Source organism: Myotis nattereri (assembly GCF_964212035.1).
Source record: "Myotis nattereri genome assembly, chromosome: 6".
NCBI classification, from domain to species: domain Eukaryota; kingdom Metazoa; phylum Chordata; class Mammalia; order Chiroptera; family Vespertilionidae; genus Myotis; species Myotis nattereri.
Genome location: NC_138081.1, coordinates 74,708,374 through 74,729,597, shown reverse-complemented (window position 1 = coordinate 74,729,597; position 21,224 = coordinate 74,708,374). Strand labels below are relative to the sequence as shown.

Genomic DNA, 21,224 nt, shown 5'->3' with positions numbered 1-21,224 from the left:
CACCCCATGGCTATCTCATTATCATTCCAACCCGAACATGTGCAAAACCCAGATTTTATGAGTTCAAACCCTTTCCCCCCTCTCTTCTTTAACTTGGAGGACAGGCCACCATCTTCCCATTTTCCCAAACAAGAAAATCATGTCATCCCACATGCTACCACACCAGTCAATAAAGCCTGCTGCTTCTGCTCCCTACATATCTCTTGTTACTTTTTCCTCTATTCCTTTCCACCCACCATTGGCTTACCTGATTTCTAGGTCACTGCAGAATCTTCTTCTGTTCTCCCAGCAGCCAGCCTACCTCTCTGCAGTTTATCCTCCTCACTATCACTACAGCTACATTTCCAAAGAAAAAACACTATGCGTCCAATCCTCTTACCTCCCAATCACAGCTTTCACAACGGGTGTGTGTGTGTGTGTGTGTGTGTGTGTGTGTGTGTGTGTGTGTGATTTCCAAATGAGATTTCTGCTTTCCTCTCCATTTCCTACAACAACCACCCCGGGGCCTCCATCTGTGAACGACTTGGTTACTGAAACACGGGCTCTCTCTCAATATTTGAGTCCCTGGCTCACACTGCCTCCCCCATCCGGCCACCCAGGTCGCCTCCCAAGTTCAGCCTAAGGGTTCTTCACTGGGGAAGCTGCCCCCGTGCGCTCCCCTGCACCCTCATCCAAGCCAGATAGCCCTTTGCTGCTGCGTGGGCCTAGTGCGCCCCCTTCCTTTCCCCTCCACCCTCCAGAGGAAAACAATTCAGCACAGGAAAGGAAGGGAAGAAATATTTCATAAAAGGGTTTTGAATTTAAAAATATGTTCGGAGTCCAATTGTTGTTGGTTTGGGAAGTCCGAGTCTCTGGGCTAGGTTTCCTCGTGTCGTGTGTGTGTGTGTGTGAGAGAGAGAGAGAGAGAGAGAGAGAGAGAGAGAGAGAGAGAGAGAGAGAGAGAGAGAACGTTGCATACGCGCTGGACAGAGTGACCCTAATCACAGGTAGCGCGCGGGCCAGGCACCCAGAGAGCTGATCACTAAATGGTGAAAGCACGGGCCAGGGGATGCAGCGGGGGACGCCACACCCCGCAGGGGACTCCGCGACCCGGGCTGGGCAGCCCCAACCCCGCGCAGGGGGTGGGTGGCGCGGGGAGAACCGCGGAGAGGCCCCTCCCCGCCGCCTCCGCGCCACGGATCAGACGCTCGTGGGGGCCGAGCTGTCAACGCCCGGCGGCGAGCCAGCTCCGGACGTCCGCCTCCACCTTCCTCCAAGCCTCCCTGCCCCAGGGGCCCGCCTTGGTGGCGGGGCCAAGGGAGCGTCATTCCGCCTGGGGCCCGACCCCGCTGTCGCCGTGGCCCCGCTAGAGCGCACCTGACCCCGGCGGGCGGGCGGGCGGGGCGGGGCGCCGGGACTGACGTGGCCCGCGGCGCGGAGCGGCCGTGATTCATCCGCTGCCGCGCGGGGCCGGGTGCTGGCGAGCGCAGCGGCCGCCGGGGCGCGCACGGCCAGGCAGCGGCGTCCCCGACCGGCCTCGCGCTCCTTTCGCTGTGGGCGGCCGGGCCCCTGAGAAGGTCAAGATGGAAGAGATCCTGCGGAAGCTGCAGAAAGAAGCGTCCGGGAGCAAGTACAAAGCCATCAAAGAGAGCTGCACCTGGGCCCTGGGTAAGCGCGCGGAGCGGGATGCGGGCACGGGCGCTGCTGCTCACCCCGCCGGAGGGCCGCGGGGCCGGGGCTGACATCCCTGTACCTGGGGGGGCTTTCGCCGAGCATCTGTTTTGCATGCATTTCGCGCAGTTGGGAGAGTTGCCTTGGTCGGTGAATTGAGGTACGACGTGAGGATCTTGGTGCGGGTGTTGACATCTGTTCGTCTCCCTTCTGGTCTGTTTATCTCCTAAACATTAACGGGGAGCCGCTGTCCTCCACGCCGGGCGGGTCCCTCCTCCAGACCCCCAGCACAGTGGATCGTGGTCACCCATCACTGAGGGAGACAGGGCCACAAAGGCTGGTGCGAATCCAGGGGCCTGATTCCGAAGTGCCTGTGGGAAGAGGGAAGTTGGACCATCAACCCGGATCTCGAAACATTGTCGAATGTAATCAGGAAGGAATGGCTGTTTAATTTGATTTTCCTGGCAGAGGCCAGCTTGTTAAGTATCGTCTTTCATTTTTATTGCACATAAAATATAACATCCGGGTGGGATTGTGTTACCCTACCCCTGCAGTTCTATTGTGGTCCGCCCTTCAGACAGGTGGGATTCAGATTTGTGAGCTGTGCAGGCATTGAAGTAAGTTCCACCTGACTCAGAGCCCAGCCTCGGAGAAAGCGGAAAGACATTGCAATCAGGCGAATGTGTGTTTCCCATCTGACTCAGGTTGCAGAACTCAGCCTCCTAGAAATGGGAAAGGCATTGTAATCAGGCAAGGATGTGGGCAATCAAGATTGTCTGGATAGGAATGCAAAGAGATCAGGAACACACTTTGGGTGACGGTGATGCTTTTGAAAAAGCAAAGGCCAAAGAGAAAACAGGCAGCTCTGTGGGGCCCTGGCTTTGCCCAAGTCTGCAGGTGCTTCCTCCTTTCCCACTCCATTAAAATATGAAATGGAAATCCTTTCTCTCTCAACCAAAAACAAGCAGTGCTTGTCAAGACATTATGCTGTCCTGCAGCCTAAAAAGAGATGGAAACATTAGCATATTTCCCACTAAATGTAAAATTCTTATGGCATTTCAGGCAACTCTGTTAATTCACCTATGTTGGGGGGGTGTGTACAGACATTCATAGAAACATCTTTTTTTTTTTTACACCTGCATATTTTCACAGCATTTTCTAGAATATTGTCTAGGAAGTTGATCTTGTAGTTAGAACCAGAACGTGACCATTTGTTTACTGTTAAAGAAAAATGGACCAGATAAATCAGTGAGCAGCAAGGCTCTTAAAGCCACAGGACTGTCTTGCATTGCCATTGTCATTCAGCAGAGTGATTCAGACCTAGATTCCCAAAGGCCTCTATTGAAAGGTCACAGATGGCTGGGTAACATCGTAAAGCAGGGCCCAACTGCACTCTAAACATGCCATTCCTTGTATTCATTATTACTTTGCTAATTTAAGCAGATTTAGATAAAAGGGAGGAGAAGAGTATTCTAGTATTTTTAATGTTTGATGCTCAGCTTCTTGTTACGTTGCCGAGATCAGGTCCTTGAAGCTACCCAGGAAGACCAGAGCTGAAGCAGGGAGCTTGTCCAAGCTGAGAGCCTAGAGTCCAGCCTGACTGTAAGAATAGATGGGTTTCCTTTCTCTGGTTAGCAAGATGAGATGTGAGTGCATGAAATAGTTAAATAACAGTGCAGGGCATGCATTGTGTAGGCTGGAATGAGTAAACCAGCAACACAGATCTAAGAAGAGGGGCCTACTGTGAGGGCAAGGGTGCTGGGAGAGGGGGGATTGGTGTGACCTGGTGGGACTTTTGAAGTAGATTTGACTTGATGAATGGGTACGCTGTGGGTTCCTTCTTTTCTTCCTTTATTTTGCAAACATTTCTTTATTAAGCAGTGAGATGTAAGGATGAATAGATGAATAAACACTTCCTCCCTATCGAACTTTGTTAGAAGGCCATGTTGGAGGGAGAATGCAGCCTAAACAAAGGCATAGAGATATGGTTTCCCTGTTTTCTTTCCTACTCCAGTCCATGTTCAACTTTTCCATCTTTTTTTTTTTTTTTTACTAAAAACACTTCTCTTCAACCCCATAATTTCTTTATGATTAATGTATAAATTCCTTCGAACTCTTTTCAGTCTAGCCCCAGCCTTCTTTCTTGTTGCTCCCCCACCAAAGGTTCAACAGAAGCTGCACTACTTTCTCCAACACGCTGTGCACGGCATATGTCTCTGCCTTTGCTCATGCTAGTCCTTCTGCCAGGAATTCCCTTTCCAGTCTCCTAAGACCCAACTCACACAGGAAGAATTCATTCCCTGAACTCCTTAGGTGAATTGTGGCCCTCTGGCTCTAAGCCCTGCCCGCATGACTCCTCAAGCACCTGCTGCTTCGGATTATAGTTAACTGTATGCATAGCCACCCTGTAGGGGGAAAATATTGAGAAATATGTTGGGATCAAGAAACCAAAAAAACTAATTCAAACAGAATGTATTTTTAATTAAATGTCCCTTAGGAGGCTGGGGGTTGAGTTTGGTTCAGGAATTAGTGTTTCAAAGACCTTGCTCTGCTCTTTTTTGAGGTAACTCACATGCTCTGCATGAGTCTCCACAGCTTTGGGCTCATGAATGATGATACCATTTAGACCAGTGATGGCAAACCTTTTGAGCTCGGCGTGTCAGCATTTTGGAAAACCCTAACTTAACTCTGGTGCCGTGTCACATATAGAAATTTTTTGATATTTGCAACCATAGTAAAACAAAGATTTATATTTTTGATATTTATTTTATATATTTAAATACTATTTAACAAAGAAAAATCAACCAAAAAAAAAATGAGTTCGCGTGTCACCTCTGACAGGCATGTCATAGGTTCGCCATCACTGATTTAGACCATTTCATGAAAAGGGGGCATCAGCACACGTAAACCATCATGGGTGAGAGGGGTCATCTCTCACTTAGCCTGTCATTCATGATCATCTCAAGAGAGTGGAGCATCTCCAGTCACTCCTGTTCAGTCCTTGGTTTCACTTGAAATCCCAGAGTCAGGGAAGGATGGTTTCCTCAAAACCAGATTAGGGTGCTGCTTCAGAAGGTGGGGAGTGGATGCTGGTCAACCAAATCAACAAATAGCAACAGTGTAGACGTGAGCTTCTTGAGCAAAGGGACAGGTGCTTATGCTTTTTTGTGGCTTCTGCTCCTACAATATGAGAGGCAGATGTTCAATAAATAAATCAACATGGTAATGACTTGTTTAAGTTTTATGTAATATTAATATTTTTTTCTATTTACAAGACCTATAGGTGTTCATTTTAGAATACTGAAAAATATTCAAACAGTATAAAGAAAAAAATTAAAATCACCTGTAATCTCATAACCCAGCGATAACACCACATTTTAGAGTATTTCCCTTCTGCAAAGTGTGGTATTATATCTATCTATATATATATATAAAAGTCCAGCGACCAAAATGGAGGAACAACTAGAACAACCAGAATGACTGGTGGCTATGACGTGCACTGTGGCAGCCAACTGGCCTGATCTGGGCCCCAGTTGGCCCCCTTCCGGGCCGGCCTGGCCCCCGATTGGCCCCTCAACACCCTGATTGGGGGCGGGGCCTGCTGGCCAACTGCCTGCAGGCCCTCTCCCTGGCTGGCCCGATGGGCTTTCATTGGGGCAGGCCAGCCAGACCCCACCTGTGCACAAATTTGTGCACCAGGCCTCTAGTATCATATATCCTGGATTACCATTTATATTTTAACTTTAGCATTTTATGTCATTAATATATCTATGAAAATTGGTATTTTTAATAGTGGTATCATAAATGGCAAAGAACATATATGTATCTCTCATCTATTTTGAGCTATCTAGTTTGTTAGATTTTTTTTTTTTATCAGTGAGGAAATGGTCTGACCAGAGGGTTCAGCTTGTGGAAAGCCTGAGAGACTAGCATTCTCTTTCAAGAACTGGCAATCCTGGAAGCTTGTGAGCTGGGAATGGCAGGGTGAAGTAGAATGGCACAACATTATACTGGAAGGGACCATGCCCTTATTTTAGCAATGTTTTTACTTATATCAGGGACTCATATTGAATGGATTTAGAAAATGGAGGAAAGGAGAAAGGAAGTTAGAGACGCAAACACCAAGTAGTGGAAGGATAGTCTATCTAGCCACCATCCTTCCCTCTGTCTTCCCACTTTTCCTTCTAGCCACAGTTTCTGTTACTTTCACAGCCAAACTTCTAAAAGAGTATCTATAGTGAGTGTGTCCACATCCTGTACTCACTCTTCAACTCATTACAATCCGACTTTCTCCTCCATCATTCCACCAGCTCTCAGTGAAGAATAACATACACAGACCTCAGTCTACCAGACCATCCTTTCACCCATCTTACAGGGCCTTTTGGCCATACTAAGCATACTGGGCACCCACTTTACCTGGGCCTCCATGACCGTGTCCTACTAATCTTATCATACCTCTTGAGCTGCTCTGTCTCTTTTTTCCAGCTCCTCTTCCCAGCCTAAGTGTTGGAGTTTGCAAGAATTAGCCCTGAGCCCTCGTGTCTTACTCTCAATCCTGCTGGATTGAACACATCCATCCATACCCACAGCGTCAGTTCCGTTTCTGACAATGTTATGCCCATGTTTATATCGCCAGCCCACACCTGTGCTCTGATCTCCAAACCCCAATGCAGCTACCCACTCAACATCTCTGCTTGAGGGATGGGCTCCTTATGGCTGCTCTGTGACTTGCCTCTCTCTTTCCCCTTCTTCCAGCTCTTCTAGCATTTGTAGAGTTGGGCACCATTGCACATTCTGAATTGAATATTAACCCCTCTCTCTGATGGGGAAAACCAGGACAGTTTGGTTGTTGGGTGTCAGAGCCTCCATGGGGTGTCAGAGCATCAAGTTGTCCTGGACACTGGCCCTGCTGGGCTGTGCTGACCTGCGTAGCCTTTGAGCTGCTCCCTGCCCCTGAAGCTTAGGACTTCGTTTTCTTGTTGCCCTATCTCATCTTAAGGACTGACATTCCTTTCACTTCCTCCCTTGGCCACAGCATCACTGACCCTACTGCTTCCATCGTTCTGTTTTGTGGATTGCCTTGCTCATACCAATGTTTTGTCCCGTTGGCCACCATAGGCCCAGAGCCTATCAGCATGCTTTCGCCTGTTCTTACTCCTGAGTCTCAGGGAACATTTGGTGTCCATTGTTCCCTCTGCTCTCTTAGCAAGGTTGGGAGAGATGTTTCCCCTTCCCCAACGAAAGTGGGTCAAATTGACGGGGCTTGCTCGCTCTAAGCAGTGAAGAGAGCATCAACACAGTTTGAGCTAGAAAACTGAAGGCAAGTGGGAGCTATTGAAATAGAACCGTTTTTTGTTTTTTTTTGGGAGAGAATAGTGACCTTTTCATTATTTCTACAACTGGAGGCAGCAATAGTGCGAGTAATTCACAACAATGGTAAATAAAGTATTGAACATCCAAGTTGAATTCATGAGATTTGGGGTGAGCCTCCCAGTCAGTATTTCTAATTATAGTGTGATTTAAAAAGGTTTAATCCACCATGTCATACATGTGTGCAGGAATAATGAGATATTACATAAAATGCTTTGTGAACTTGAAAGTCTCTTATGTATAAGTTATTATTGAAGGGTATTAGAACCATAGTTTCAAGGAAACAACTTTTCTTTCTCTGTCTCTATTGTAAGAATATAGAATTTTAGTCTGTTGTAACTAGATTAAATTGGCATTCTGATTCAGGTTAGGAATTGAATTATTCATTCTATGTCTCTATAGGGAAATACGTCTCTGGGGCTTTTAGGGGAGGAGTATTTTTAAATATGGACAATTTGCAGTCAGAGAATTGAGAATTGACTACGATTATAGAAATTTCTGGGGGGAAAAGAAACTAACAGTGAAATTATGACCTTAACCAATAAAGAAATTAAAGATGAAAAAGAAATGATGCACAATGCAGATTCTAACTTTGTACATATTTATTTTTAGCTGTAATTTTCCTTTTGCAGAAACCCTGGGTGGTGTGGATACCGTTGTCAAGATCCCTCCACACTTGCTGAGGTAAGGAGGCTGGAATTGTATAACATAACAATTGCCCACCGTGTTTCCCTGAAAACCCAGATAACCTCGTGGGTTTGTAGGATGATACTGCTGACTGCCGGCTTTTTTGCGCGCATGGACTGGGATATTTCATGAGGTTGGCGTGATAGGAGTGGACTGCACTGATTTCCACCTGTCTGTGGAGTAAGGGAAATCTCAAGCCAAAGGAACAAGCTATGGAAGTCAAAGATGAGAGAATAATGGCCGAGGGCAGAAATGACTATAACCGAAGTGAGGATGTGGACAATGGATAGTATCTTCTACTGTGGATTAGGAAATGGCGCCCCTCTTTGGGGGGGGTGGGGGGATAGGCCTACACCATGTGGGTTGGATTCAAGCTGTCACTGGCTCCTTGGCTGGACACCATCTCACAGACTGCAGCCACAGGCAGCAGCCCTGAGACAGAACCTCTTTCCCTACCTTCCTCACTGCCCTCATTTTTGTAATTTCCTCTCATCACCAGAAATGCATGCCCTTTGTGGAAAATTTGGAAAGAACAAATAACAAAGTAGTTCATATTTACACAGCCTGAGGAGAACCACTGAAAACAGTTTAATGCATTTCTTAATAGGCGTGTTTCCCCACACACACATATCTTTACAAATTCATGTGAATTTTTATTTACAAATTTGTTTCCTGCTTGTTTTTTTTTTAGTCAACATCACGTAAAGGACATTTTCTAATGTCAGTATATGTTCTTTAAATTAAAATATTGCATATTCTTCCATTATATGGCTGTTGTAAATTAATTGTGTAGTTGCTTTCTTCATATTGGACACTTGGATTGTTTCCAGATTTTCTTTGAGATTATTAAAAATATTGAGTTGTTGAGTATAATTTCTGTATTTTCAGGACACTATGATTTATTAGGTATTTTCTCTCTTTTCAAGGAGATTGAACAAGATTTATGTTTCTGTCTTTTTAAAAAATTTATTCTGTCTCACGTTGATCTGCTATTGGCTGATCTATTATAAGGGAATTTATGTGTTAATCAAACTGAGTACATTTTTGTGGGCATAATGCTTCTAAATGGACAGGCGTCTGGCAGTATTTGTGCTTGGAGGCGGGGAGTGCCCTCTGGATGTTTGTGCTCACGGGAGAATGACTCTCCAAGAAACAAAGCATGAGTAGTTTAGGGAGATGACCTCTGGTCCCCAACTTCTAGAGGCAACCTTTCTAAAAACTCATTTGCTTCCCAGTTGATTTTGCCACATCTTCTTTTCCATCTCACCTCTTACAGTCACCCTTCCCCTGCCTGACAAAGGAGAGACACAGCTGTTACCATCCCATCCTGAATCTGAGGTGTGTTGTCCTGGGGGACAAACTCTCTTCCCACCGACAAAGGACTATGAAACTATTAGTGTTTGTGTTGGTAAAGGGGATGGGTATAATGACCAGGGCACACATTTTGCAGGGTAGTTTTTACTTCTTGGCCTTCAGCAAAATTGAAGAAGGACTTAATCTGGTCATAAGATAATAGGTAATAATATTTTTTGATAGTCTCCATTCAGTTTTTATTTATGTAAACAAGGTTTTATACTGTTTATATCTATAAAAGTGGGGGTGAAAGGTACAAAATTGATGGTAAACCAACCTTATTATAGCAATAAGGAATATTTATCCACAGGTGTATAAACTAATTGAGGAGAATAATATACTAGCAATATCCATTTCTTTTTTTCAATTTTTTATTTATTGATTTGAGAGAGAGAGAGAGAGAGAGGGGAAGGGAGATATATCTATATATCTATATCCATATCTAGAGAAACAAATGCATTTCTAATTAAATTATACTTTCTTTGCTAACTACATTAACATTTCTAATGAGTGATTATTAATATTTTTGGATCAGTTGTGAGCATTAGGAATGATAGCTGAAACCAGAAGAAAATTGAACACTTTTGGCTTTATGGAAATTTTTAAAAAATCACTCTATACATATTTTTTGTTATAGAGAAATAAAACGGGAAGATAAATGAAAGTCTCTTAAGCATTAAAACATAATCTTGAGAAAACATTCTGTGGGGAAGAGGAATGGAAATACAAGTTCAAGGAGAAAAGAGAACAATGCAGCTTTTTTCCTGTGAAAGGAGAGTTTGTTCATGTATTTTTTGATGGATAAAGATGGTTTTCAAATGGGTGTGGTATTTAGATTTCATTACATTAAATAAGTGCTGTAGTTTAATTAAAATTTTTAATAATTTTAATATGCCAGAATTATAGCCTTGGCAATTAATTAAAATTATAATTAAAATTTTAAATGGTAATTTAAAACATGTGAAAACCAAAATGTTAATATTTTCTTAAAGGCTACAAGAGCAAAAATGTTTCATGACACTGCTCTGTAGCTTGTTTCCCAGTCCAAAGAGTTGTCGAACCTACAGCGAGTCTTCTGGTCCATTGGGTGGGACTGTTCATCAGGAGACAACTGGCATTTTCCAGCTCTTGGTGTATGTGTGTGACCAGATGAGTTGGATAAAAAAACAGCCTTACTGGGCCCACGGACGTATGTTTGGTCACCTGTTTAGACATTTAGCTTTACTTTAGTCTATAGTCTTACAATATACTCCAAAGCCTGCTAGCTGTCTTATACAACCCATAGGGGGAGGCAGCAAATTGGTTGGAAGGATGCAGATGAGAAACTGTGGATGAATATATACAGGTGTCTTTCCATTTCTTCACCATTAGCAGAAATTTAATTCAGAGTTTTTATTCTTTGATAAAGAGCTGGTGATGTCATCCTTGTATACAAAGGCCTGTGTATCATTGTATTCCAGGTGTGCAGTGAGGTCTGTCAAGCATTCATATAAAAGAATGGAACCATATGAACAAGTCAGCCGATGTGAGCCTGCACTCAGCGACTTTGTGTTGTGAGGGAGGAGGATGAAACATATATAGCTGGAAAACACTGTTCTAAGGTTGCAGGTGTAAGCTTATTGTAGAATTTTATCCATTTAAGGAGGTTTCAGTTGGACTGATTTGAAATAGTTGGGAGCCTTTTAAGTCCTCATTTAGTTATTGAATCAATAACTTTATTATTTCACTTTATTATCAGGAAAGTGACACAGGAAATATACTGTAATGGGCTTTTCTCCTTCTGTTGTAAATCTGTCCTTTGATTCATCTTCCTGGCACTTTTAAGCCCAGAGAGTGCGTACTCTGTCCAGTCATTATGTTGTTGTTTTTTAAAATTAAATTTATTGGGCAGTTATTATATTTAACACACCATCTTCTTACTGTTTGAGCATCTGCTCAAAAAAATCTAGTCACTGTAAATATTTGCTCATGAGGAATTATTTGGATATATCAATTATTAAAAAAAAATTTCTTCAATTATATTTAGTATATGAGAAAGAAACCAAATTCATAGACTATTTCTTGTGTTCTCCAGATTTTATATTCAGATTGTTTCTATTTCTGTTGCGTAATCATCTAGAAGTGATTATTTACAGATTTTGTTGTTACAGGTTTTGGAAAGGGCTATAGGAAATAATTCAGATCACAAATACTTTTGCTTTGCAGTTTTTCTTACTGTTTTTTTTTTGCCATTGATTGATAGCTTTTCATGTTAAATTAACATTCTGATAAATAATTACTGAGACCGTTTTGATCAGTTGTGTCCAAGGAGAATGTGGAATAGCCTTTAGCAGTGGGAATGGTAAGATCCATGTTAGAAATCAAGGGGTCCTGAAGGTCTAGTTTCTCTTTTTCTTCTCCCAACTTCTATGAATCCTCTCGCCCTTTAAGATAGTGTATGTGACAATGCTATACTATTTCCTAACTTACATAGAAGTTAGGAAACAGTATAGCTGTTTCTGTGTGCTATCTGCCAGCCTGTAAGCCAGCCCTAATGGTTTTCATGTTCTATTCCCTTTGATAAGGAAGACCTACAATTAGTTCTCAATTATAGAGCTTCTCCTTGTTAGCAGCCCCTGGCCTAAAAGCACTTTTAAATGATGCAGTCAGTTAAGATGCGCATAACCCACCCAAGCTAGGATGTAGGGGATATTGGGCTTGAGTGATAGTTTGTGATGTGAGCAAGGTGATTAGTGTTCAAAAACCAGCCACTTATCATTCCTTTATGACAGGTAGTTGGTGTCTTTATTTTATAGCACTTGGATGGCTGTAAATGGAAGTGCTCGTTAGAAGGAAACATAACTCCATTTGGAAAAAGTATAGCAATCCAATCACGAGTTTCCTTTCTTAGGCCTCTTCCTTCCTCTTGAATGGAATGAAGGTAGGAATTCTGATGTGCTGGTTACTTTGTGCATGGTTTTCATAATTAAACTGTGCCTTGAAGGCAATATAGGCCTGGGCTTTCTGCTTTCATTGCAAACTAGGCCTCTGAGATTTTGTTTGTATTGATGGGTTATAAAAATGGATACCAGGAGATGGATAGAGACCTGAGCACATTGATTCATGTTGTAAATGGCTCAGTGTGGTGTTGGTATATCTCTTTTTCACCATCTAGGACTTTTCTCCTGGGGGAGGCATGGAGCAAAGACGAGCATCGTATTTAGTTGCTTTCGGACGTCTTTGTTTATTCAGTATTTTATATTTTTATTTTTACTGCATGTTTATGTGTAGTTGAACTGCGTATCAGTTAGTAACATTATGTAACTACACAACACCTGCTATAATGTCTTTTTCAAGTTAAGGCCAATAAATTTGACGTAAGAGCTCCCTTGACCTCTTTACCTATTCTAACGTGCGCTCCTCGGTTACTGTGATGCGGCTTAGCATGTGCAGTAGCCTGATGATTCACATTTCCCCAACGAGGACACATGAGAACATGAGCTTCCATTTTTTAAACCTTTACTATGTGCCAGGGACTCTCTTAGATGCCATACATCAGCGGTTCTCAACCTGTGGGTCGCGACCCCTTTGGCAGTCGAATGACCCTTTCACAGGGGTCGCCTAAGACCATCCTGCATATCAGATATTTACATGACGATTCATAACAGTAGCAACATTACAGTTATGAAGTAGCAACGAAAATAATGTTATGGTTGGGTCACAACATGAGGAACTGTATTTAAAGGGCCAGAAGGTTGAGAACCAGTGCTATACATACTGGTCTCCATCCTGACAGCACTTCTGTGAGGCTGGGAAACACCGAGCTCGGAGAGACCCCTCAAGTCAACCCGGGATAGAGTCAGAACTGTGGACTCTGAAGTCCCCTTCTTAACCCGTAAAGGAGTATCACCTTTCCCAATACAAATTTAACACAGAAGTTTATTTTTTCTTACTTGTAATTTATGTGCAAAACCAAGATAATATAAAGCTAAATTTCATGCAGTAAGCTATTTGATGAAAGCACCATTATTAAAAAGAATTATTGAGAAATCTGCTATATTTAGGCACTGCTGATTCATGAGTGCAACTTACTAATGTAGGAATATGGATAAGATCACCTTGTGTTGGAATAACTTTAAATGCAATTTCCAGGGAGCCAGAGCTTTTAAAAGGTGTGTTCTGTATTCAGATTTAGGGGAGAGCCATGAATTAGTAGAGCTATCGAGATTAGTGTGCACATGACTTTGCCAAGACATGACCTAAATGGACTTTTCCTGTCTGTGCAGCAGAAGGAGACCTTAAGATAAAAGAGACACTAGCCTAGAATTGATGTGAATACCCAGGGGGAAGCCTGAGCAATTATGTAATTAAATAACTAACTCTTTCCTCTCTAAGCTTATGACTGAGGGAAAAGGCTAAGAAACAGCTAACGTTAGGGAGGGTTAAGATGAGCGAACCCGCAGAATTATCAAGAGAAGATTTTGTGCAGGCCTCATTTTTAGGCCTAAACTGTAGGAATGCATCTAGAATAGATCATATTCTGAGTAGGAGCAAACCTGCTCTAATTCTTAATTTAATGAAGTCCAAAGAGAACTGTTGTATTTCAAAGATTTTTTATCCCCTCCCTCCCCACTCCTCCCCTGAAACTAACTTCCCCATATGCTTACTTTATTTTGTAAACACCATTTTGTTTTTCTGTATTTACCAGCTGGGAGGAAAGTCCTTTAAAGACAAAAGGGGTTTTGTATGCTAATGTCAGGGACTGTTGGTAGAGAAGAAACCAAGAAAATGTTCAGCTGTGCATGGGTTGTGGCTGAAAGGGCCGAGGGAGGGGGCTGGACAGAGAGTCGCCCCCCAAGATTGAGCTATGGGAGGGCTGCTCTGTGATTCCACAGGATCTTAACTCCAACTCTGAACTAAGCCTGGATATGGAAAACAGAGCCAGTAACATGACATTGCTGAAAAGGGGGAGGTAGGCGCTCATGCATTTCAGAGATAGTAAAAATATAGATGTAATTTAGAGCCAATAGGATATTTGATTATGAAAGAAAATGATTGTTAGTTTAGGGTGTGTGTGCCCAAGCATACAGTACAGTGGACGCCTTTATAAATATTTGTTCGTGATGATTGCCTTGAATGTCGGCCTCTTGAATACTCAGTCTTGAATGTCGACATCTCCATTGGAGACATCTGCAGGGGGACCTGGGCTCTCATGGAGGAGGCAGTGGCAAGTGGGGACACAAGTGAGGTCCTGGATTTGGAGTTGGAGCCAAGCAAGCAGCATTCTTTGTACTGGGCCCATAGGGGGGAAATTCCACAGGTCACAAATAGACACAAATTCCCCTTCAAGAGCTACCACTTGCTGGGGGAAGTAAACAGATAATTGAAGTACACTAAGTTCTGCTTCTCCCACGTATGGACGTTGGGCTCTGAGCTACTCATTTTGCTTGTCAGCTTCTATAAATGGAGATGCGCACTGGTGAGGTGCCTCTGTTTCCCCAATGTGATCATGGATGGACCCGAAGATGCAGAGGAGATAGATCTAGAGCAGCGGTTCTCAACCTGTGGGTCGCGACCCCTTTGGGGGGTCAAACGACCCTTTCACAGGAGTCGCCTAAGACCGTCGGAAAACACATATAAAATTACATATTGTTTTTGTGATTAATCACTATGCTTTAATTATGTTCAATTTGTAACAATGAAAATACATCCTGCATATCAGATATTTGCATTACGATTCATAACAGTAGCAAAATTACAGTTATGAAGTAGCAACGAAAATAATTCTATTTTGTGGGGGTCACCACAACATGAGGAACTGTATTTAAAGTGTCGCGGCATTAGGAAGATTGAGAACCACTGACTTAGCATAATACCCTCCAGCCTCATCCATGTTGTCATAAATGGCAAGATCTCCATATATATATATATATATATATATATAATGTGATATTGTGATTTATAGTGAGAAATATATATATTTGGTCTTTGTTCCCACTGCTGACACAGAGCCCCTGAAACTCTAGGAATTTTCTAAGTGGTGAGAGCTGAGAAGGTGTCTTGTGTTATATTAATGATGTGACACCTGGAAAGCTGATTGGATAGGGGCTGAGTCAGTGGAGCCATCCCTGTGATCAGAGGGCTGGGACCCCTGACTTGGGGAGGAAGAGGTGTTGGCATTGTAGCCAATGATTTAATCAGTCTACCTGTGTAACAAAGCCTCCATTAACCCGGAAGGACAGAGTTTGGGGAGTTCCTGGGATGGCAAACTTGTGCAGTGCTGGGAGAGTGGCCGCCTGGAGAGGACATGGAAGTTTCATGCCACCTTCCCACAGGTCTTGCCCTGTGCTTCTCGTCCACCTGGCTGTTCCCAAGTTACATCTTTTTGTAATAAACCAGTAATCTAGTAAGTGAAGCATTTTTCTGAGTTCTGTGAGCTGCTACAGCAAATTAACCTAAGGAGAGGGGGGGGTCATTGGAACCTACACTCCGTCTGTAGCCAATAGGCTAAGCAAGTGATTGATAGATAACCTGGGCTTGGGAGTCTAGCCTGAAATGGTGGTCAGGGACAGTCTTCTGGAACCAAGCCCTTAACCTGTGCAGTCTGATGCTACCTCCAGCGAGACAGCGTTTGAGCTGAATTGTAGGGCACTGAGCTGGTGTTGGGGAATTGCTGGTTGGTACTGGGGAGCCCATACCCCACTTTGGAATTGGGTGCACAACCCCTTTAAATCACGCATTTTCTTTACCTATGTATTGGTCACTTTAATGCAGCTGTTCTCAGACATTTGGCTCTCAAGGCCTTTTACACTTTTCAAAATGACTAAGGATTTCAGAGAGCTTTACATTGTTTAAATTATAGTTACCATATTAGATGTTAAAATAGAAAATTACTAATAGTTATTAATTTATTAAAACCAATACGCTTATTGCATGCTCATATAAATGACTTTTTAATGAAAAGCAACTACTTTCAAAACAAAACAACTTAGAATTTTACTGTTTTGTTTGTGTGTGTTTTTTCCAATCTCTATGGTGTGGCTTCATAGGAAACAGCTGGGTTCTCAGCTCTGCTTCCCCATCAGTCCCCTACAGTCTGCTGCTTTGGTTGAAGTAGGTAGAGAACATCCAGCCTCGATAGATTCAGTGGTTTAAAATGGGAAGGGGATTTTAATTGCCTTTTGAAATACTTGTGGGTATTCTTTTTAAATAAACTCCACTGTCTACTCCTGAAAGATTAAGAATGAAAATAGTTTTGACTTCATGGATCTCAGGTATTTAGGTTATACTTTGAGAACCATTTCTTCACCATTTAAATGCCAGAATCTCAACTCTTAAGAGTCAGCAGGTCTTCCTCTAACCTGATAACAGGAGCCGCCCTCAGCCCTGCCTTCTCCCGGCCTTGCCTTGGGCTCCCAAACCCTAAGGCCCACACAGTAGTCGTGCTGCTATGCTGAGATGGAGGTGGCTCTCCATTCTCCCGGTTGCAGGCCTGTGGAACTGGGTCATGTTATGCTTCAACCACCCCCTTGCTATGGAAATAGCCCTATAATAGTCCTGCAAATAATGTACTTCTTACTGGGGTCCTATGAACATTACTAAGATACCACATAATGGGGATGGTACTTTGCAGAACGTGCAACAAATCATAAGAGAAATGTCACTGATCAGATAGCTCATAGTGTTCTGGTGCTTTGCATTGTGATTGAAGGTTGTTTTTTACCCCCCTCAGTGTTGAGTTTCAGAGTGAGTTTACATAGGAGAAAGGTTCTGAGAACTAAGGAGCAGAGAAGAATCTGGATTTAAGAGTGTTATTTGTGATTCCTAGGAATACAGAGAGGCCTGATTGGTCCTTGGGAATCGAACAAATGAGCCTGAGCAGCAGGGTCTGGAACACTTCAAGGTGGCAGTTGTAAAGGTTCTTTAAAATAAATGCTGGCATCTGAAAGGAGGGAACTGAAATCGAATGCCGCTCTGTCAAGGGATTCTTCCATTTTCACTTACAGACTCAACACTTTTCTCTAGCTGGCCTCTTTTGTAACGCTTTTGTTTTGTCATTAACCAGAGTTACCTCCTTGAGTTTAGGAGGTAATTGTTGGTATTTGTAAATGTTTTGGACCTTTGATCATTTTCCTCTACAACAGAAACCTTTGGTTTCCTGCTCAACATCCAACCACCCATAACCCTAACAGGACCTATTGGGTATCAGCATCTGCCTTTATTATCAACCCGGAGCTTCAGGGGGGGCTGCCCCATTAAGGGCATGGCTGTGTGGCCTGGGCTTATCCTGCATCAGGCGTATGTTTCTGAATGGAATGTGAGAGGGATGCTTTCTCAGTTTGTGCAGGGAAGTTCTCCTTCCTTTGAAACTTAACACATTCAAATAATGGTTAGAGGGGTGACAACTATTTTGTAGCTGTGAGGGGAGCCAGCCAGGGAGTAGTGCTGACACCATACAGGTTGGGTCAGCAGAACGATGGAAAGGACCTGAGTTCTTGGCCTAAACCTGGAACCAGCCTATCTCCTTGTTTAAGCCACTTAGGGGAGTTGGATTTCCTGTCATTTGCAGCTAAAAGCACCCTTACTGATGTGCTCTCCCGAAAGGAATCCACGTGAGTCCTCAGGGTCTCGGGGAGGGAGGGTAACCCAGGTGAATGTGGCAGCCAAACAAACCTGAAGATTTATTGGTGAGGTCCTATGCCTCTTGTCTGGCTGTCGTTTGGCCCTTTCATTGTCTTTATTTCTTCTGCAAGATAAGGCAAGGGAATTCTGCATTAAGTACAGTGGGGCCTTGACTTACGAGTGTCCCGACTAACGAGATTTTTGAGATACCAGTTGTCTCTCAGCTGATTTTTTGCATTGAGTTGAGAGAGTAATTTGAGTTAACGAGCTCCTTAACGAACTCGGTCTCGGAACGAATTGAACTCGTAAGTCAAGGCCCCACTGTATTTGGTAACTCTCAGTGAAATAAGAAGAGAGGAGAGCTAAGACATCTGTGGCATTCACAAGGTGTGGGCTCCTGGAAATGGGGCTTTGGCATTCTCTCCCACACCCTGGGCACACAGGCGCATGTTGTGGCCTTGTCCTGCTGCCATAAATAACTGATTGACTTGTGTGTTTAACCCAGCCGTGGGCAAACTACGGCCCGCGGGCCGGATCCGGCCCGTTTGCAATGAATAAAACTATTGAGAAAAAAAAAGACCGTACCCTTTTATGTAATGATGTTTACTTTGAATTTATATTAGTTCACACAAAACACTCCATCCGGTCCAGTTTAAGAACCCATTGTGGCCCTCGAGTCAAAAAGTTTGCCCACCCCTGGAACTTTAACCCCACCTGCAACTCTAAACTCCATGGTCCTTATGCCCAGGGCCTCTGGTGTAATACACCGGCTCCTTAGTAGTGAGGGCTACCAAATATAGAGCATTGATCTGTGCCAGGAATTTTACTAATGACTTCATGCATGGTCTTATTAAATTTTACAATAAGTGCAATAGGGTACTAACATAATTTATATTTTAATGATAGGAAAACTCAGGCCAGAGTGATAAAAATCATTTGCTTAAAGTTACACTGCTAATCTGTGATAGAATTTCAAACACAGACCTGAGTTGAAAATTGTTTTCGATGAATATATTCTGTGTCTTTAATGCATATTTGCTGAATACCCACCTGTCTTTTACATGTGTTAGAGTGGGAATTATTGTTGTCCCTATTCCTTCATTTCAGCTTTCACCTTTGGGAAATGTATTGGGGCAGAAGTCCCATATTTCATTACTTGAATGTTGGTTCTTTTCTAGAAATAAGATTTAACAGGGTGAATAGGTTAGGAATGCACCCAGCTGTAAGTTACAGAGAGCCGAATAGTGGTTTAAATAAGATAAGGCTTAATGTTCTCGTTAGTAGGCAGTCAGGAGGTAGGCACTGGTATGTCCAGGGTTCTGTTAGCCTTCCATTATTTTTGACGCTTCCTACCACATAATGGCTGTTTCAGCTCCAGTCATCACATCCCCATTCAAGACAGGAGGCAGAAAGACAAAAGGCAGAAGGGCAGTGCCCCCTAAACAAATCTGGTCCCTTTGATCAAGAAAGCAAATGTTTTTCGAGAGCCACAAGAGAGGCTGGAAAAGCAGGAAACAGGATTGTCGGGAAAGACTTGGACCAATCTTGATCTATCCCTTGAGGCTGCCCACACTATTGTGAATGTTCTCCTACGTCCCATGTGGCTCAGGGTTCAGGATCTGGAAGAGGGGCCGCACACAAATGAAAGAGACGAGACAAGAAATAATTTGGAAATATTGGGGGCCAGGCGGGCAAGCCCAACTCAAGGGGAAGGACTTCCACTGGTGCCCAAGCCTCGCCAACCTTTTATTCAACTTTGGATACACATCTAGCTCTAATTGCAGTAACAGACAGACTATCTTAAAGGTCAGTAAATATTAGAAGGATTTACTCTGAGACTATTTGATGAGGAAATAGCTTGAGCCCCCATTGTCTGGACTAGACAATCAGTGCATAACTCTGGCCCTTGCCATGGGTTCAAGGTTCACCAGCATTCCGGGATCCTTGTTTGCACTCTCTGCTAGTGAAGACAATGGGCGGCTTCCTGCACACTATCAGCTAAAACGAAGCTGGAACCTAGTTGCTACTAAGAAGGCTGCTAAGACTGCTAGCCACCCATTTCAAAGTAGAGGCTGTTAGAATTCGAAGAGGTGCTAGAGAGACCCCCATCCTGCAGGGAAGACAGCTGAGACTTCTGGAGACCACAAGCATCTGAGCCAGGACAAGAGGGCTCATCCCCTCAGACTCTACTGCTCTTCTCACTGCACCTCCCTCATATTTCTATGAACTGATTGCTTTCAAAGCTCTTTAATATGCCTACTCAGTATATCCTGCCCATCCTTTCAAGTATCTAGGGAAAATAGAAGCTTCTTAGCATCTTGTGAGTAGAAACTACACTCCAGAGAGAGCTAAGTAACTTACATGCCCAGGGTTGCACCCTTTATTTGTTGGCCAAGACGAAACCACAGACTTCTAAGTTGGGCCAGAGTTCTCTTAATAGACCCAGTGCCATCTGTGACACCATGATCTTCCCTTCTTGCTGTCACACTTATCCAGAGTGGGCGTCTCCATGCTCAGGCGCCCTGAGCTTTCAGTTGGGCAGGCCCAGCCGCCTTGGCACCCAGCAAGGGTGGCTCTGGATTTCCAGGAACGACTGGGTAGAGCCCAGCCTGCATCAGGATGCTGGGTCCCTCTGTGTCTCCAGAGAGAGAGAGGACAGCAACCTAAAGTGGCTGTGAGTAGTGGGGATGAGTAAGCCCCCACAAACTTGAGTACTTTCATTTCCCATGTTGCTTTGACCAAGTCCCTGCGTTCAGCCTCAGCGTTCCTGGTCATCTTGATCCCGCACAGTGTGTTCCTGCCTCCCCGGCTGGGACTGAGAGTGCCTCGGTGCTTTCTCACACGTTGGGAAAAGCACCCCGATGTGACCAGGGTGTCGTGTCACCCTGGAAACAAGGCATCTGTGTAGCCAAAAGAGTGTTTAGGTGACAGTCAAAACTCCATTTTCTGCAGTATAAGAACCTCTCCCATGGATGTTAGGATAGAAAAAGAGTGGGTTTTCCTTTTTTTTTTACCCTGTAGAGGAAGAGACAGTTTTCTTTATCTCTAGAAGTATCTGTGTAGTGGGGTTTTACTGATAAATTATAGCAGAATTACAATTACAGTGTTTCAAATGCTTGAATACTTGATACCTTTATTGACAAATTTCCCTGTCTTCCAAGTGAACATTTTCATCAGCCTCCAGGATCTTAGCTTGTTATCACTGATTTTTTGTGGGCACCCACACATGTACTTTTGCAAACTCCTGAAGTCTCTGGATTCAGGCCATTTACAACCAAGCCTGTTGCAAAATGGCTGTGTTGCATTTACTCTTTCTCACACACACACACACACACACACACACACACACACACTAGTGGCCCAGTGCACAAATTCGTGCTCATTGAAAAGAAATTAATTACACACACACACACACACACACACTAGTGACCCAGTGCACAAATTCGTGCTCATTGAAATTAATTAGAAGAAATATTTTAATATCACTATTTGCCCTTTGTCTATAATAGAAGTGCCAACCAAATTCACGATCGACAATGACAGATTGAAACACATGCATGTGA

General features: G+C 43.5%; 1 protein-coding gene across 1 annotated transcript in view; it reads left to right on the top strand.

Annotated features, from left to right (window-relative positions):
* Positions 1 to 1,416: 1,416 nt before the first annotated feature.
* ARFGEF3 (ARFGEF family member 3) overlaps positions 1,417 to 21,224 on the top strand; it is a 126,818-nt gene continuing 107,010 nt past the window's right edge. Inside the window, exons 1-2 of the mRNA XM_081094574.1 lie at positions 1,417 to 1,647; positions 7,653 to 7,704. Coding sequence (XP_080950700.1) covers positions 1,563 to 1,647; positions 7,653 to 7,704 — 137 coding nt within the window. The 5' untranslated portion in view covers positions 1,417 to 1,562. The remainder of the gene's footprint in view (positions 1,648 to 7,652; positions 7,705 to 21,224) is intronic.